This window comes from Pelodiscus sinensis, chromosome 17 (genome assembly GCF_049634645.1).
Source record: "Pelodiscus sinensis isolate JC-2024 chromosome 17, ASM4963464v1, whole genome shotgun sequence".
NCBI lineage: Eukaryota > Metazoa > Chordata > Testudines > Trionychidae > Pelodiscus > Pelodiscus sinensis.
This window is the reverse complement of record NC_134727.1, coordinates 1,386,910-1,404,153: the sequence shown is the minus strand read 5'-3', so window position 1 is coordinate 1,404,153 and position 17,244 is coordinate 1,386,910. Positions and strand designations below refer to the sequence as shown.

At 46.4% G+C, this 17,244-nt stretch overlaps 2 protein-coding genes across 2 annotated transcripts; both read left to right on the top strand.

Annotated features, from left to right (window-relative positions):
• Positions 1–8,484: 8,484 nt before the first annotated feature.
• Positions 8,485–12,045, top strand: LOC142818693 (protocadherin gamma-A12-like). The gene has a single exon (XM_075900020.1). The coding sequence runs from the start codon at positions 8,987–8,989 to the stop codon at positions 11,609–11,611; it is 2,625 nt and encodes an 874-aa protein (XP_075756135.1). The 5' UTR covers positions 8,485–8,986; the 3' UTR covers positions 11,612–12,045.
• Positions 12,046–13,036: 991 nt separating this feature from the next.
• Positions 13,037–15,376, top strand: LOC142818772 (protocadherin gamma-B2-like). Its single transcript, XM_075900727.1, has one exon. It carries the CDS (start codon positions 13,037–13,039, stop codon positions 15,374–15,376), a length of 2,340 nt encoding a protein of 779 aa, XP_075756842.1.
• Positions 15,377–17,244: the final 1,868 nt, after the last annotated feature.

Genomic DNA, 17,244 nt, shown 5'->3' with positions numbered 1-17,244 from the left:
CACCTTACTTCCACTTCTGATGTCTAAATTACAGAATCAGACCACACTGGAATTCACAAAGCCCTCAGTCGACTACCGCTGCACCTTGTATGTGCTTAAAGTTTCTGGATCTGTGTTTTTCCCAGTTAAACCTCCCTAGCTGCCTAATTTTCTGGTTTTTCCTATGAGTAATTCCACCCCACAAGAAGTATCTGGATGCCTAAACCTCAGAACAATGGGTAAAGATAGGCATTCTTCTGCAGACTTGCCCAACCGGGCCCAATCCGGCAGGCAGGCCCAGACATCACCTACCAGATTAGGTGCTCATAGAAAAATTTACACAAAAGGGCGGAGAGGCTGAACTTCCATGAGTGCTTGGAGCCTTGGAGTTGAGATACTCCTCTAGGATGAGGGGAGAACCTCGGTTCCAGAACCCCTTTTGGCTGAGGGGGAGAAGATTTGTATTGAAATGTGCTGCCTCTGTGCTGAATGCGAGTGTCTTAGCCACGAAGTTATAGGGCATTTTGCTTTGAGGCTCCCTCAGTCTCTCTTGTTGGAGCTGTTTCACTGTGGATTGAATAATGAAAGGATCGCTACGGGGGAGGACAGACAGAGCACGCCAATGGCGCTGTAGCGTGATGGCTAAGCACTCGCTTGTGAAATGTGAGATCCAGGAGCTAGTCACCTTGCTCCAATGACTTTTTAAATTTAGTTACCCATAGTGGTCCAGCTCACCAGGGAAGACTGAAGGAGACCTGTATCTGAAAGTCCATCAGCTCAATGGCTAGGCCCGGGAGTATACCGGAAAGCTAGTCGATCTCAATTCACACCTTTTCTACTCCTCAGCTGGAGAGGGATCTTGATTTAGGCTACTCTGAAATTCCACGTGACCGCCCTAATCGCTGGGCTAACCGTTATGAGAGATGTTCAGGTTCTTCTTCCTTCTTCCGTCCCCTTCCCTCAGAGGCAAAGACACCTAACTCCAGAGCGTTTGCAGAGAAGGATCTCAAGCAGGAGGCAACCCGGATTTAGGCAGCTATCTCCAGAAGTGGGTGGGGCTTAGCGGACACTCCTCCTCCTGGCATTTTTTGGGTATCCTAGGCGAGGAGCCACTTGACTTTTTGAAGCCCATTCTGAGATGCCTGTTTCTCACCATTCATTTTAGAGGGAGCTACGCCTCAAACTCAGGCTTCCCGAATCACACTGATTTCCTAGGTGCTTATAAGTTAGGTGTGCTAATACTGGGTGGTCTGGGCTTAACTTAAATTGTCAAAGTTCTGTGGAACCGACTATCTTATTTGCTCTGTAAAATAAAATAACTGTTTATTGCCACTGTTATTACTACTATCAATACACAGGATACTAGTGATGGTGCTCCTTATACTTTTAAAACGCAAGCACAGGCTAGAAGTAATTGAGTGGGAAGAAGATATTTGCAAGCAATTTTGGAGAATGGCGTTCCGAGTGGAGACAATTTTTCTTCCAGATATACAAGACCATTGGCACCTCTAGGATCAGTGTGATTTCTCTTACGGTTTAATGCTGACACTTAGAAATTTCTGCGACTTCTCTCAAAATTTTAAGAAAATATTTGAAATTTTGCACAGGAACGAACAAGATGTCAATTGACTTGGGGTAAATCTTCACAGTCTTTAGTGTTTATCAGTTATACTTTAGCTATTGCATTGTATTTTTCTTGTTTCGGTGGAACTAGGATTATGCCTTTCTTTCTGTTCAAGAGACAGGATAGGAGGGTCCTATATTTTATTAGACCAAAGAAGAACTCGTTCAAGCTCCAATGTTTGTGTCTCTCACCAACAGAAGTTGGTTCAATAAAAAGTAATACCTCATTCACTTTGTCTCGCTAGTCTCCTGGGTCCATCAGGGCTACAACAACCTTGATTTCTGCTAGTGCGTTGCCATTCGTTTCAATCTTACTCATTGCAAAGGATTTACAAAAAGAGGTGTCGTAATAGCACTGATTACATTTTCCCATTGTGCCTAATTATACTGATGTTAGTAAAAGGAGCTCTGTCACACTTATGTTCTGGCAGAATGGAGAATGAATAGGGGCTATGGTCTGAGCTGATAATCTCACCTTCTCTCGCTCACACACGCACTGTTCCACAGAATTCTGAAATACATGAATAACTGTAGCGTAAGGGACACAGTAACATACCTAAACCTCAATTATAAACATATGAAGCATACATTTAAGCCACCTATTTACAATATCTATTTCACCAAGAGTGGAAAGATCTATTTGACGTAAGTTTCAAAATGTTTTACATTTTAAATGTGCACAGAGAATGTACAGAAGAAAAATGTCTATCTATAAACTGCACGGGCGTTTACATTAGCTCAGACTGGCTGCAATTCTCCGGCAGAACCTCAGGGTGCCGCTGTTGGCCAATGCCACGCCAGAGCTGCTGCTGTAGGCTGGCTGGAGCTTCCTGACTGGTGATTGCGCAGTCACACCGCGCAGCTCCGAGAAGAGAAGCGGCCGGGGGATTTCACACGGTGCAGCTCAGCTAAGAAATCATCCCTCTGGAAAGGGACAGGAAGAGAGAACGGCGCGATTTTAGTGCTCCTCATTAATGCGAGTGTTTCGTCCCAACGGGAATATACAAAGCGCTATCTCGGATTCTCTTCGGCACACACCGGACCAGAAATCCAGCGGGGCCGGGATGACGTCACAGCGGAGAAAGGTCGGCGGATTAAGACTGCAAGTACTGTCCCCCTGGTTATTACTTTTGTTCAGCGGCGCGCTCTCAGAGCAGGCCTACTATTCAATTCCCGAGGAAATGGGAAAGGGGTCCCTTGTGGGCAATCTGGCTAAGGATCTGGGTCTGAATATCAAAGATCTGGGACACAGGAAACTGCGAGTTGTCTCCACAGCGACAAACCAGTACTTTAGAATCAGTACAGAAAATGGGAATTTATACGTAAATGATAGAATTGACCGGGAGGAAATATGTGGGAAAGCGTCGCTTTGTGTTCTAAAGTTAGAAGCCGTGGTTGAAAACCCATTAAACATTTTTCATGTGAATGTTGCAATCGAGGATGTAAATGATAATGCACCCAGCTTCGGCAGGGATACTGTGGATTTAGAAATCAGTGAATCCACCTTGCCAGGAGCAACATTCCCTGTAGGGAGTGCCTTGGATTCGGATGTCGGGAGTAATTCGCTGCAGAATTACGACCTCAGCTCGAACCAGTATTTTATCTTGAGAGTGAAAGAGAACAAGGATGGAAATAAATATGCTGATTTGCAACTGGAAAAACTTTTAGATCGTGAAAAGCAAAGTTCCCATCTCTTGATCCTGACATCTGTAGATGGGGGAGATCCAGTAAGGACTGGGACAGTTCAGATTAGGATTAATGTTACTGACGCCAATGACAATCCTCCCATATTCACTGAAAACGTGTACAAAATCAGACTCCGGGAAAACCTACCAAAGGGCTCGCTAGTTCTTCAGGTGAAAGCCAGTGATGCGGACGAAGGGTCCAATGCGCGAATTACATATTCGTTCAGCAACACACCAGACCGTGTACGTCAGTTATTCTTTCTGGATCCCGGAAACGGAACCATTACAACTAGCGGTATTATTGATTATGAAGAGGCAACCAGTTATACCCTTAGTATGGAAGCCAAAGATGGAGGAGGACTAGTTGGCCACAGTAAAATTGAAATCGATATTACAGATGAAAATGACAATTCCCCCAAACTGACACTTACCTCTGTGTCCAGTCCCATTCCCGAAGATTCTCTGCCTGGGACAGTGATCGCTCTGATCAATGTATATGATAAGGATTCTGGAGAAAATGGCCAGGTCAGCTGTCTCATTAAAGAGGACTCTGCTTTTAAAATAATATCGTCTTCCAATAATTACTACAAGCTGCTGACGGTCAGCACCCTGGACAGGGAGCGGGCCCCGGAGTACAACATCACAATCACGGCCACAGACAAAGGCTCCCCCCCGCTCTCCACCCAGAAAACCATCCTCTTGCAGATCTCGGATGTCAATGACAACGCCCCTGTCTTCGAGAAACCTTCCTACAGCGCCTACGTGCCCGAGAACAACCCCTCGGGGGCCTCCATTTTGAGCGTCAAAGCCTCAGACCGGGATCTGGACGGCAACGCCCGGGTCACTTACTCCATCCTGCGCAGCAGCATCCAGAAGCTGCCTGTCTCCTCCTACGTGTCCATCAACTCCCAGACCGGAACGCTGTACGCGCAGCGCTCCTTCGACTACGAGCAGTTCCGGGCGTTCGAGCTGCAAGTGAGAGCCGAAGACGGCGGGTCCCCGCCCCTCAGCACAAACGTCACCGTCGGCGTGTTTATCCTTGATCGGAACGACAACGCCCCTCGCATCCTGTATCCCTCGCTCGGGCCCGAGGGCTCGGCCGTGTTCGAGATGGTCCCTCGCTCTGCCGAGGCGGGTTATCTGGTGACGAAGGTGGTGGCGATGGATGCGGACTCGGGACACAACGCCTGGCTCTCCTACCATGTGCTGCAGGCCACGGAACCGGCGCTCTTCCGGCTGGGGCTGCACAGCGGGGAGATCCGGACCGCCCGCGCCTTTTCGGACAGAGATGCGGTGAAGCACCGGCTGGTCGCCCTGGTGAAGGACAACGGGCAGCCGCCTCTCTCCGCCACCGTGACTCTGAGCCTGGTGTTCGCCGAGAACTTCCAAGAGGCTCTTCCGGAAATGAGCGACCGGTCGGCTGAGTCGGCGCCGCAGTCTGATTTGCAGTTCTACTTGGTGTTGGCCTTGGCCTTGGTCTCGTTTCTCTTCCTCCTGACGGTGACACTGGCCATTGCGGTGAGATTGCGAAGGTCGAGGCATCTCCCTGTTTTGCAGTGTTTCGCTTCTGATCATTCTTGCAACTCAGGTCCTGTATTCGCACCAAACTACTGCGATGGAACTTTACCTTACACCTACAATCTGTGTATGGCCGCAGATTCCGGAAGAATTTACTCTAATTTTCTAAAACCGAGTCGCCAGGATAGTGCTGGAGACACCAACCTTTCTGATGAGAACTCTGTCATGATATTTCAGAAAAAGAATGAAGCCACACCCGAAAAGGATAGCATTCCTCCGGTACGTTTGTGCGTTGATTTGTTTACTTTTTGCCATAATATAATCTGGTTAATATAAAGACGTGTTTTCTGTTTATAAGAAAGATTTGCGGACCAAGTACGGTTATGTATGCAGTGGAATAATTAGCTTTTTTTAAAAAAAATAATTCACTGTTTATTTCATGAGGGGCATCATATGTTTTTGTTACATGAATGTTAAACTGTTGAAAATATCAGTTAAGAAATTGTATTCGATTTATCAGCTTTTTTCTCTTCCTCTTTCACATTCGTCAATCCTCACTGTATAATAGGAGAGGGAGATTCTCACAGCCGAGTCGTTCTTTTAAATTGGCAAATCTAGGGAACCGTCCCAGACTGAGGTGTCAGTACAGAAGGCTTTGGAACACATTGATTACTTAAATCAGGAATGGGAATCTTTTTTCGGGTCCGGGGTCACAGCCCCATAAAAAATCAGTCCGAGGCCGCACACAAGTGAGAAGAAAATAAAACCACGTCCCACATCATCCTTGTACACCAGAGCCTATGAGGCCTCAGCCTAGTAGAATTTGTGTGTGCCAGATCCATGGGGTCCCTGAGCCTTTGGGGGCAAGGTCCAGGCAAGCCAGGGGCCGCATCCAGCCCCTGGGCCTGAGGTTCCTCACCCCTGCTTTAAATCGTAAGTTCCCAGTGCCAGGTCATATTCACCTTCCAAGTCTGAAGGAACTCAAATAGGAAATTGCAGACCTGCTAACTGTGGTGTGTAATTTATCCCTTAAATCAGCCTGCCAGCCAGATAACTGGAAGATAGCTAATGTAAGGACAACTTTTTTAAGACATCAGAGGTGATCCTGGCTATTGTAGACCGGTGAGCCTACACTCAGTACCTGATAAATGGGTTGAAACACTAGTAAAGAACAGAAAATCAGACACACAGATGAACAGAAAGTGCTGGGGGGAAGTCAAAACATGTTTTGTAAAGGAAAACCAGGCCTCACCAACCTATTAGAATTATTTAAGTCTGTCAACAAGCATATGGTTAAGTGTGATCCAGTTGATACAGGGTACTTAGATTTCCAGAAAGTCTTTCTCAAGGTCCTGCACCAAAGACTCTTAAGCAAAGTAGGTAGTGAAGGGATCAGAGAGTGGGTCCTCTCCTGGATGGGTAACTGGTTAAAATATAGGCCATTTATTCCTATCCTTTGTTTTGTGTTTTCACTAGAGAGAGAGGTAAACCGAGGGATCCCCCAGGGATCTGTACTGGAACCATTGCTATTCCACAGATGTATAAATGATCTAGAAACAGGATAAACTATAGATGCAAAGTCCAGTACAAAATTACTCGGGATAGTTAAGTCCAGTGCTGACTGCTAAAAACGTAACAAAAGGCACAAGACTGAATGACAGAGCAACAAAATAACAGATAAATGTAATGCTGACAAATGGAGAGTAATGAACCCTGGAAAATGTAATTTCAGTAATATATACAAAATGATGGGGTCTAAATTAGCTCAAGAAAGAGTTCCTGGAATCATGGTGAATAGACCCCTGAAAACATCTGCTCAATGTACAGGAGGAATAAAACAAACAACAAACAATGCTGCCTGCTTTTCTTCCTGTTCCCCTGACTATCAGGGAGCGAGTGGAATCTAGGGGGCTTGTGTGCCTGCCTGTCACTCCTGGCAGGGGAGGGGAGAAGCAGAGACGTAATTCACGTTTCTCCTCACTCCCCGATAGAGAAGCAAGCAGCGTCCTGGTGTGCAGGGGTGCTGCCCCGACTCCCCTCCCCAAATGGCGCCCTTGATAGAACCAACTCCTTCCACCAGCGCTTTCTGCTCTATGGCGGGCCGCCAGTCAGCGCTTCTCCCTTCCATCGCTTACAGCTGTGGGAAGAAGCAGAGCAGGCCGGGGTGGGGCCTGGGCAGAGGGGATAGTGTCTCTCAGCAGATTAGAAACTGGGCAACTATGTTCCTGAACCTGCATCCTCCTGAGGAGGGCCCTGGTGTGACCCAGTATGGCCATTCTTATATTCTAATCACTAGAGTCTTCTCTAACGGGTGAGGAAGGAGCCCTGTTGTTACGTCATATATGATCATACCATTAAATGGTGAATTGACAGATAGCTATAATAGGAAATTAGGTTAGACACACACACACACAGTTAGCAAAATTGAGGTTGGACGGACAATTGGGAGAATGGAAAAATTCTAGATATGTAAGCATTCGGTTTGTAACTTTAATTGCCTTTTAGCCTCTTTGTGGTGTTATAAAACTTTGAATTTAGGAAACAATTTTCTACTGTTCAAGTTCTTATTTCTACAATGTAAAGTTGCAATCCAATTTCAACTGCATAGAGGTGGGGTATAAGCGTAGCCTGAGTTAAAGAAGACTCTTTACAAGACCTTGTTTTTAAGAAGCTCCCCACATTTAAATATTTCACATTTTGTGCTGAAAATTAGCATTCGTTGCTTCTAGCTGACTTTTAAGATTTCTAACAAGTTGGGACAAAAACGAACCACTTTTGAGGCCCAGGACAACGAAAAAAATCTCACAAATATTTCTATTATAAAATCTCAGTGCCTTTTCAAACATCATTAGCGCTGATTGGGAAAGGTTCAACACTGACGCCTTCGGGCAGATTGTATTTAGATTAAATTAATTTTATCGTTCTCATTAAATTAGTTCTATTTGGTCAAACTATAAGGTTTTTAAAGCAATAGTTTGCTTTTGATTGTGATGAGGGTGATGGTGGTGAAAAAATGCTAACTTTTTAACCAAGGCTTCCTTTATTCAAAATATTAACTAGCCATTGCTAACCAAAAGAAGCAAAGCTGCATATAGTTAAACCAAAAAGGCCTTTCCCCTCTTAATGAATCAACTTTCACTTTTTTTCTTCTTGGCATGTCATCCTGTATAGTAGCTCTCTTGAGTCTTACAGTCTAAGAAGAAACTGAGTTCCTTGTGTAAAAAAACAAACAAAAATACTTCTCTGTTCTTTGTACAATACCAAGGGAAAATATTTGTTCTCTTTTTGCAGACCTTCAAAGTCTGATATGACCAGCGGACATTTCTGGTCACTTCAAGTAAATAAACATGCATTATTTTAAATGCCCCTCCTTTAGAAAATATTATTCTTTGTCGTTTAGGAGAGATTTTTCTCTTACTCTCACATTAGTCAATAATCCCATCATTTTATACTTATTTGTTAATTAAAATATTCAGATTACTGATGGCATAGTGTGTGAAAAGTTTTTGTTCCGCAATGCAGCAATAACATCTCTAAAATATTATATGATCATTTGGAAAAGAAGAAGCTATTTATTGTCTTCGTTGACAATAAATAGCTACATTTTTCATGTTATATTTGAAATATCTTTTTTTTTATCGAATCCTCAGTTCATTACAGCAAATCAAAATCAGGGGAAATGATTATTTTCCATTTCAATATATTTTAAGTAACGCGAGTGTATAATTACTCGATTTTAAGAAAAAGTTCCCTAATTTAATTATTTCGATCACGTGCCTATCTCTGTTGCTGTTTATCATGTGCTCATTTAAAAAAACAGAAGGGTACATACCTAAATGATTAACACAACTAGGCACCATAAATTCAGGGCACGCAAGGTGGATATTTATCTGAGCTGATGCAGTTATTGTTTGAGACTCTGAGCGTCGCTGTTCACCGACCAGGGAGCTAAACGCGCTGGGAGAACCAGCCAGCCCACAAGCGCTGTTACACAGCGCGGAACACAAGAGCTCAGATTCCCGGCCCGTCAGAGAGATTGTAAGGAAGATTTTGGTAGTGGAATAATCCCTGTACCAGTCTCGATGCAAACAGCAGTTACTGCGGAGACAGAGGACTGGATATAATGCCACAGTACTGACATCGGTGACGGGGAACCGAGTACACCAGTACGAGAAACGGAAATGGCCGATACACAACGACTGCGGGATTGCAGGCAGCTGCTGGCTTGCTTTACGCTGCTTCTCGTTTGGGAGGCAGTTTCTGGGCAGATTCGCTATTCGATTCCTGAGGAAATGCAGAAAGGCGCTTTCGTGGGGAACCTCGCAAAGGATGCGGGGCTGGACACACAAAAGCTGACGGATGGTGGAGTCCGAATTCTTACAGAAGGTAGGACGAAACATTTTGCTCTCAATGTGCAGACCGGCTATTTGTATATTCGTGAAAAAGTGGATAGAGAAGAAATATGTGGCCGCATCTCAGAATGTTTGCTACCCTTGGAGATTTTTGTTGAGGAACAGGTTACCCTTTACACCGTTGAAATTGAAATCGGCGACATTAATGATAACGCCCCAGCCTTCCAAGTAGAGGAATTAGAGCTAAAAATCAGTGAGACCACAAGCACTGGCTCGCGCTTTCTTCTGCCAGACGCACAGGACCCGGATATAGGAAGTAACTCTATACAGAGTTTCCAAGTCAGCAGAAATGGGCATTTCTCCCTGGACGTGCAAACGGGAGCTGACGGGGCAAAATTCGCTGAGCTGGTGCTGGAAAAAATTCTGGACCGAGAAGAACAAGCTGTTCACGATCTAATCCTCACAGCCACTGACGGAGGAGACCCTGTCAGGTCCGGCACTGCGAGAATCCGCGTTATTGTTGAGGATGCAAATGACAACGCGCCGATTTTCACACAATCAGTTTATAAGGTGAATGTTTTGGAAAATGTCCCCGTAGGCTCCCTTTTAGTCACAGTAAATGCCACTGACCGGGATGAAGGAGTGAACTCCGAGGTAACATACTCCTTCCGGAAGATCTCAGAGAAAGCTGCCAATATATTCCAGCTGGATTCTAAAACCGGGGACGTGACGGTGACCGGGGACTTGGACTTCGAAGAATGTGAATTCTATGAAATAGAGGTTCAAGCCCGCGACGGAAGAGGACTCTCTGCTCGCGCAAGAGTTTCGTTGGTTCTAGTGGACGTAAATGACAACGTTCCGGAAATTACAGTCACATCTCTCGCCAGCTCGATCCCCGAAGACTCCCCAGAGGGAACTTTGATCGCCTTTCTCAAAATCCGAGACCGAGATTCCAGAGAGAATGGTGAGGTCACGTGCTCCATCCCCAGCGGCCTACCCTGTCGGTTACAGAAATTATTTGACAATTATTACAGGTTGGTGACAGACAGCGCACTCGACAGGGAGCAGGTCTCGGGTTACAATGTAACGATCACAGCCATAGACCGAGGAACTCCTGCTCTTTCCACAACCACGTTCTTCCTGTTGAAGGTTTTAGACAAAAACGACAACCCGCCAGTCTTCAACCAGACACACTACACCTCCTACATCGCAGAGAATACGCCTAAAGGCGCTTCCATAATGATGGTGAAGGCGAATGACCCCGACTGGGGGGAGAACGCCCGAGTGACTTACTCTCTGCTGGAGGGCGAGGGCCGCGAAGCTCCGCTCTCCTCCGCCGTGTCCATTAACTCGGAGACCGGGGCTGTGTACGCGCTGCGCTCCTTCGACTACGAGCAGCTGCGGGAGCTTCGGTTCCGGGTGCAGGCTCGGGACGGGGGGTCCCCGCCGCTCCGCAGCAATGTCTCCGTCAGGCTCTTGGTGCTGGACCAGAATGACAACAGCCCGCACATCCTGCACCCCGCCTCCCCCAGCGATGGCTCCACGGGAGTGGAGCTGGCCCCTCGCTCCTCCGAGCCGGGCTACCTGGTCACCAAGGTGGTGGCGGTGGATGCGGACTCCGGGCAGAACGCCTGGCTCTCCTACCAGCTGCTGAAGGCCACGGAGCCGGGGCTCTTCTCGGTCGGAGTCCACAGCGGCGAGGTGCGGACAGCGCGCTACTTTGTGGACAGGGACGGCCTGAAGCAGAGCCTGGTGGTGCTGGTGAAGGACAACGGGCAGCCCCCTCTCTCGGCCACCGTCACTGTCACGGTGGCGGTGGCTGACAGCATCCCCGAGCTCCTGTCGGACCTGAGCAGCCTCTCGGCTCCCGCGCAGCCGCAGTCCGGCCTCACCTTGTACCTGGTGATCGCGGTGGCGTCCGTGTCCTGCGTCTTCCTCACCTTCGTCATAGCGCTGGTGGCCCTGCGGCTGCGGCGGTGGCGCGAGTCGCAGCTGTTGGACTCCTCGAGTGGGACTTTCAGCGGAGTTCCCGTCTCGCACTTCGTGGGCATCGATGGGGTCAGAGCGTTTCTCCACTCCTACTCCCAGGAGGCGTCGCTCACCGCGGGCTCTAGAAAAAATCAGCCCTCGTTTCCTAATGTCAGTTGTTCAAATACATTCACGGGTGAGAATCCGTCTGAGAAACCTGGGCCTCTTCTAGTGGGAGACCTTTCAAATATCGATACTGTCGATCAAGTCTCCCTTCAGGTGAGTTTCTTAAACCCCAAGTTTCATTTTGATGGAGAAGGGCAGGTAGTAGCTTTTGATGTAGCTATCCCCTGTCTTCACAGCAAGACCATTATTTTGGACTCCCTAATCTGGGGTCCCTGTAAATCTCATTCTTCCAGGAGTAGGGGTTGTTTTGGAATAGTGCTTTATTTTAAAATGTGGCATTATGCAGACAGCACGAAATGATGAAATAAGCTATTTCAAAATAGCATCAAAATAAGATACACAATTTGTATAGCATAAATTTTGTATCTTATTTTGAGTAATGGTGCAGTGTAGACGCAACCTAAGGGAAGTCAAAGGGGGAGTGTTCTCCCTTCCACTTCCTGCACTGTGGAAAGTGCCAATTAATGTAGCTGAAGTTGTGTATCTTAATTCGACCTTATCCCATAGCGTAGCTATACTCTGGCTATAACTTACCTTTCATGCGCTATATGTTCTCATATTTCCAAGTAGTAATCGAATTTTCTATTTATTTTGTGTTTGTTAAAAAAAAAAGCCCTTCAGCCCTTCTTTTCTACCATGACTTGCATTCTAAGGCTATCAACCACATTTTAAACATTTCTAAAAATAGTTTTCTGTGGATTGTGCCTTAGTTTATAATTGACAGCCAACTGCATAATTTAATTTAGATTGTTTTAAAATTTGCAGTTTTCTCTGAGAGAGATCTGCTTAAACAACAGTATCAGTTGTTTAAGTTAGCTAAAATTAATGTCATAATTCCATATTAAAGCAGGGAATTCCTGAGTAAGGTTCTTGTTCTGAATATTCCTTATTTTTATGTATCTTTACCTGCTATTATGTTTGGGGTCTATTTTCTTCGATCTCCAGAAGCATGTAATCTTATCTCCGAGAAAATATTTAATAGGGGTAATGACAAGATCTCAAAAAATGGATAAACGGGGTCTTATTCCTGAATGGGAACTTGGTGGAATATTCATATAGCGAGAACATTTGTTTTTAGAAGTCAGTTTTTTCTCCTTTGAATCAAGCTGTTTACTTTATTCCCCAAGTGAAAATACTGTGGGTAATTTTACTGGCATAAGCTTGCTTGTATTTCGAGCACTGGTAGTTTGACGGAGACAATTTTGCTTTAAATAATTATTTAAATGATGTTACTTTTAACCTTTATTCAGATAAGTTGGGGGTCGTCTCTAGTCAGCGCTAGCTGTGTAGTTGCACTAAGATCAGCCGAGCTGCAGTTCTCCAGCAGAGACGCAGAGTGTCGCTCTTAGCCAGCGCGATGAGGGAGCGGCGCAGGGGATCTGTCAGGGACTCGGGCAGTGGCGCAGTCAGGCTGCGCAGAGCGGAGAGGAGTCGTAGCGAGGACAGATCCACGCAGAGTCACTGAACACGTCGGGCTTTGCCAGGGTAGAGAAGCGACTCTGTTCAACCTTCTCGCGGGAGGTTTCCATTTAGCTGGAATCTAAAGACTCCCGGGGGCTCGGGATGGAGGAGAGCGGGCCAGCGGAATCCAGAGGGAGCTGGCGAAAGGCAAGAGACAGACACAGGGGCCGGAGATACGAGAGGCAAGTACTCTTCTTTCCTTTGTTGTTCTCCCTGTTCTGCCCGGCGCTCTCTGAGCAGCTACGCTATGTGATTCCCGAGGAAATGGCCAAAGGCGCCCTAGTGGGGAGCCTTGCGCAGGATCTGGGGGTGAATGTGGGAGGCCTGGCACCCCGGAAGCTCCGCGTGGTCTCCAGTGCCAAAAGGCAGCATTTCACCATCGGTGCAGACACAGGGAATCTACATGTAAATGATAGAATAGACCGAGAAGAAATATGTGGAAACGCGCCCCTCTGCGTCCTAACCGTGGAGGCAGTGACAGAAAACCCTTTCAACGTTTTCCCTGTGGCTGTTCAAATCCAAGATATTAACGATAACTCCCCCTACTTCACTAGAAGCCGCATTGATTTTAAAATAAGCGAGTCTGCGCTACCCGGGGCTTCGTTTCCATTGGAAATGGCGCAAGATCCCGATGTTGGGAGCAACACGATACAGAATTACCAGCTCAGCCAGAACCAGTATTTTGTCCTGTCAGTGAAGGAGAGCTCAAATGGCAACAAATACGCAGAATTGGTTCTCGGTGAGCAATTGGATCGCGAAAAGCAAAGTTCCCATCACTTGATCCTGACAGCTGTGGATGGGGGGGACCCGGTCAGAACCGGGACGACTCAGATAAGGGTTAATGTCACTGACGCCAATGACAATACCCCCTTATTCAGTGAAAAGCTCTACAAAGTCAGCCTGAGCGAAACTCTGCCAAACGGCTCCTTAGTGCTTCGGGTGCAAGCCACAGATAAAGATGAAGGGTTGCATGCAAAGATTGCCTATTCCTTTAGCAACATACCCGACAGTGTTTTTAAACTGTTCACAATTGATCCGGATAGCGGAGAAATTAGAACTCGATGGAATCTGGATTATGAAATGGAAAACAGCTTCTTATTAGACGTGGAAGCGACAGACGGCGGAGGTCTGAGCGCTCACTGCAAACTTCAGATACAAATTCTAGATGAGAATGACAATGCCCCAGAGATGACACTGACACCTGTGACCAGTCCCGCCCCTGAAAACTCTCTGGTGGGGACAGTGATCGCTCTAATCAAAGTCATTGACCAAGACACTGCTGAGAACGGAAAGGTCTCCTGCCGTTTAGAAGAAAATTTACCCTTTAAAATAGCATCTTCTTCCGATAGTTACTACAAGCTGGTGACTGACAGCCCCCTGGACAGGGAGCGTGCCCCGGAGTACAACATCACAATCACGGCCACAGACAAGGGCTCCCCCCCGCTCTCCACCCAGAAAACCATCCTCTTGCAGATCTCGGATGTCAATGACAACGCCCCTGTCTTCGAGAAACCTTCCTACAGCGCCTACGTGCCCGAGAACAACCCCTCGGGGGCCTCCATTTTCAGTGTCAAAGCCTCAGACCGGGATCTGGACGGCAACGCCCGGGTCACTTACTCCATCCTGCGCAGCAGCATCCAGGAGCTGCCTGTCTCCTCCTACGTGTCCATCAACTCCCAGACTGGAGCGCTGTACGCGCAGCGCTCCTTTGACTACGAGCAGTTCCGGGCGTTCGAGCTGCAAGTGAGAGCCGAAGACGGCGGGTCGCCGCCTCTCAGCAGCAACGTCACCGTCAGCGTGTTTATCCTGGATCGGAACGACAACGCCCCTCGCATCCTGTATCCCTCGCTCGGGCCCGAGGGCTCGGCCGTGTTCGAGATGGTCCCTCGCTCTGCCGAGGCGGGTTATCTGGTGACGAAGGTGGTGGCGGTGGATGCGGACTCGGGACACAACGCCTGGCTCTCCTACCATGTGCTGCAGGCCACGGAGCCGGCGCTCTTCAGACTGGGGCTGCACAGCGGGGAGATCCGGACCGCGCGCGCCTTTTCGGACAGAGATGCGGTGAAGCACCGGCTGGTCGCCCTGGTGAAGGACAACGGGCAGCCGCCTCTTTCCGCCACCGTGACTCTGAGCCTGGTGTTCGCCGAGAACTTCCAAGAGGCTCTTCCGGAAATGAGCGACCGGTCGGCTGAGTCGGCGCCGCAGTCTGATTTGCAGTTCTACTTGGTGTTGGCCTTGGCCTTGGTCTCGTTTCTCTTCCTCCTGACGGTGACACTGGCCATTGCGATGAGATTGCGGCGGTCGGGAGAACTTAGCATTCTTCGATGCTTGAATCCTGATATTTATTCCAAAGACTGTCCCAGTTATCCAGCTAACTACTGCGATGGGACTTTACCTTATTCCTACAATATCTGTTTTCCCACAACTTCCGGTGACAACGGCCTTAATATCCTGGTAACCGATACTCAAAATGATACACCAGGGAAAGTTCTTTGCAGTAAAAACCCTGGGAAGTTGTATCTGAGCAGCAACATAAACGATCCAAATTCTCAGTCCGAATCTCTACTGGAGGTGAGCGAAAGATCCGAACCTTTGGTATTCTGAATATTTCCATGTCTCGATTTTTTTAGAGGATACCTGAATACTGATCATCTTAATTAACATGTTTAGTGTCTACAAGTTTGTATATTAATCCCAAAGAAGTATTTTTAATTTTTCGGGTTTTTTATTTATGTTGAGGTAGCATATAGTAGGAGATTGTGCATTTTTGGGAAGCGACACTGATTTTTGCATGATTGTGATACTGGAATGCCAAGTGCCAGCTTATGCCAAAGCCCCCAGGTCTGAAATTGACCAATACATGTCTGGAATCTGTCTAGGTCAGTTATGGGTTAATATTCATAGAACTGATATTAGAATTAGAAGAAAGTGCTTCGTCTGTATTGATTGCTTGTGAGTTGCTGCCTGCAGTAATCTTGTTATATTTGAGGTTCATATTGTCAGGTGGTATCTGAGCTGTTGTATTGTGAGCTTCTGTGACCATATGAATAAGTCATGTGGAAGAGGGGCATCTGTTAGTGGGAAGAGGTTCTGTTGTACAGTAATTATACCCATCTTTAACGGGGAGACCTGTGGATATCAGGCAGGGGTGAGCAAATGCCAGCCTGTGGCTGGATCCAGTTCACCAAGTTTAGCCCCTGACTGGTGTCCCCCTCTCTGAGTACCTACCTGCACAGCCACCATTACTAAGCTATTGCAGTTCTCATTGGCCAGTGATCACTATTCATGACCAGTGGCAGGAAACCTCCACCTCACTTCCTGCAGCTCCCATTGACCAACAACAGTGGGCCCCTGCTCTTTTATTGTCAATCCTGTTCTCAGGGGTCATTTTATTCTTTAATAACTATTATTTTTTTAAACGTTTAAGCTAAAGTATTTTATCCTTTTAGAGAAAAAAGATATATTTTTAAAATGTACACTTGGCTTCTGTGAAATAGTGGTGTCCTTTATTTGTCCATATCCTAGTATCTCAGCAAGAGCTGGTGTAATATAGAAATGTCCTGGACACACAGTTTCTTAGTCACCTCTGTCAATTTCAGTTGTCTAGTGTATATCTGTTTTGTTCTAAAGTCCTGCAGCACTTTAAAGACTAACAGATTTATCTGGGAATTAACTTTCATAGTAAAAACCACTTGGTCAGATGCATTTGAGTGGAAATTACAGAGGCAGGCTGGTGTTTGTAGCATGGTAACAAATGACTAATGATGTGCCTTTTTCACTCTTTTGCATACCTACATTCATAACCTGATATTTGCTTTTAGTTTACAGTCCTAAGCTTAGAATCATTTGATTAGCTCTCAGCATGTGTGGAATATAATTTTATTTGTACTTATATGAGGGGAAAAAGTATGTTTTTCATTAATTGTAGCAAGTGCTTCATTCTGTGGTTAGTGGTGCCACATATGGAATTGGCCTGATTGTAGATTAGGTGTTCCACATTCCTTTTAATTTGATCTGTCCTTTTGCACTTCCTGTGCTATGGACAGTGCATTAAGTGGGAGATGATATTTAAAAGAACATCCCTCAATTATGTCACAGTTCTTTTCTAGATAAAACTTTTCACATGTCCTTCATAAATAGCTCTGACTTCTTTGTTCTCTAGTTAAAAAAGAAAATTAAAAAATCCCTGGTTTTTCATTGTGATCTGTCAGAGGGATTCACACTGGAGTTACTCACTTATTTAGGGTGCTCTGCAAAGAATGGGGGCAAACAATCACCAAGCCAGCACAAAACAGCTTCAGTAATACATTATTTGTTACCCAGAAGCCAACAACACAGCTCCTTTAAAAAGCAACCAACTCTGAAATCTCCACCCAGGCACCCAGATCAACTGTGATTACTGAAAATCTTATTCAGCATATAAAAAAAAATTCTACCAATCCCAAAGGATCAGCCACATTGTTTCCCAAGTT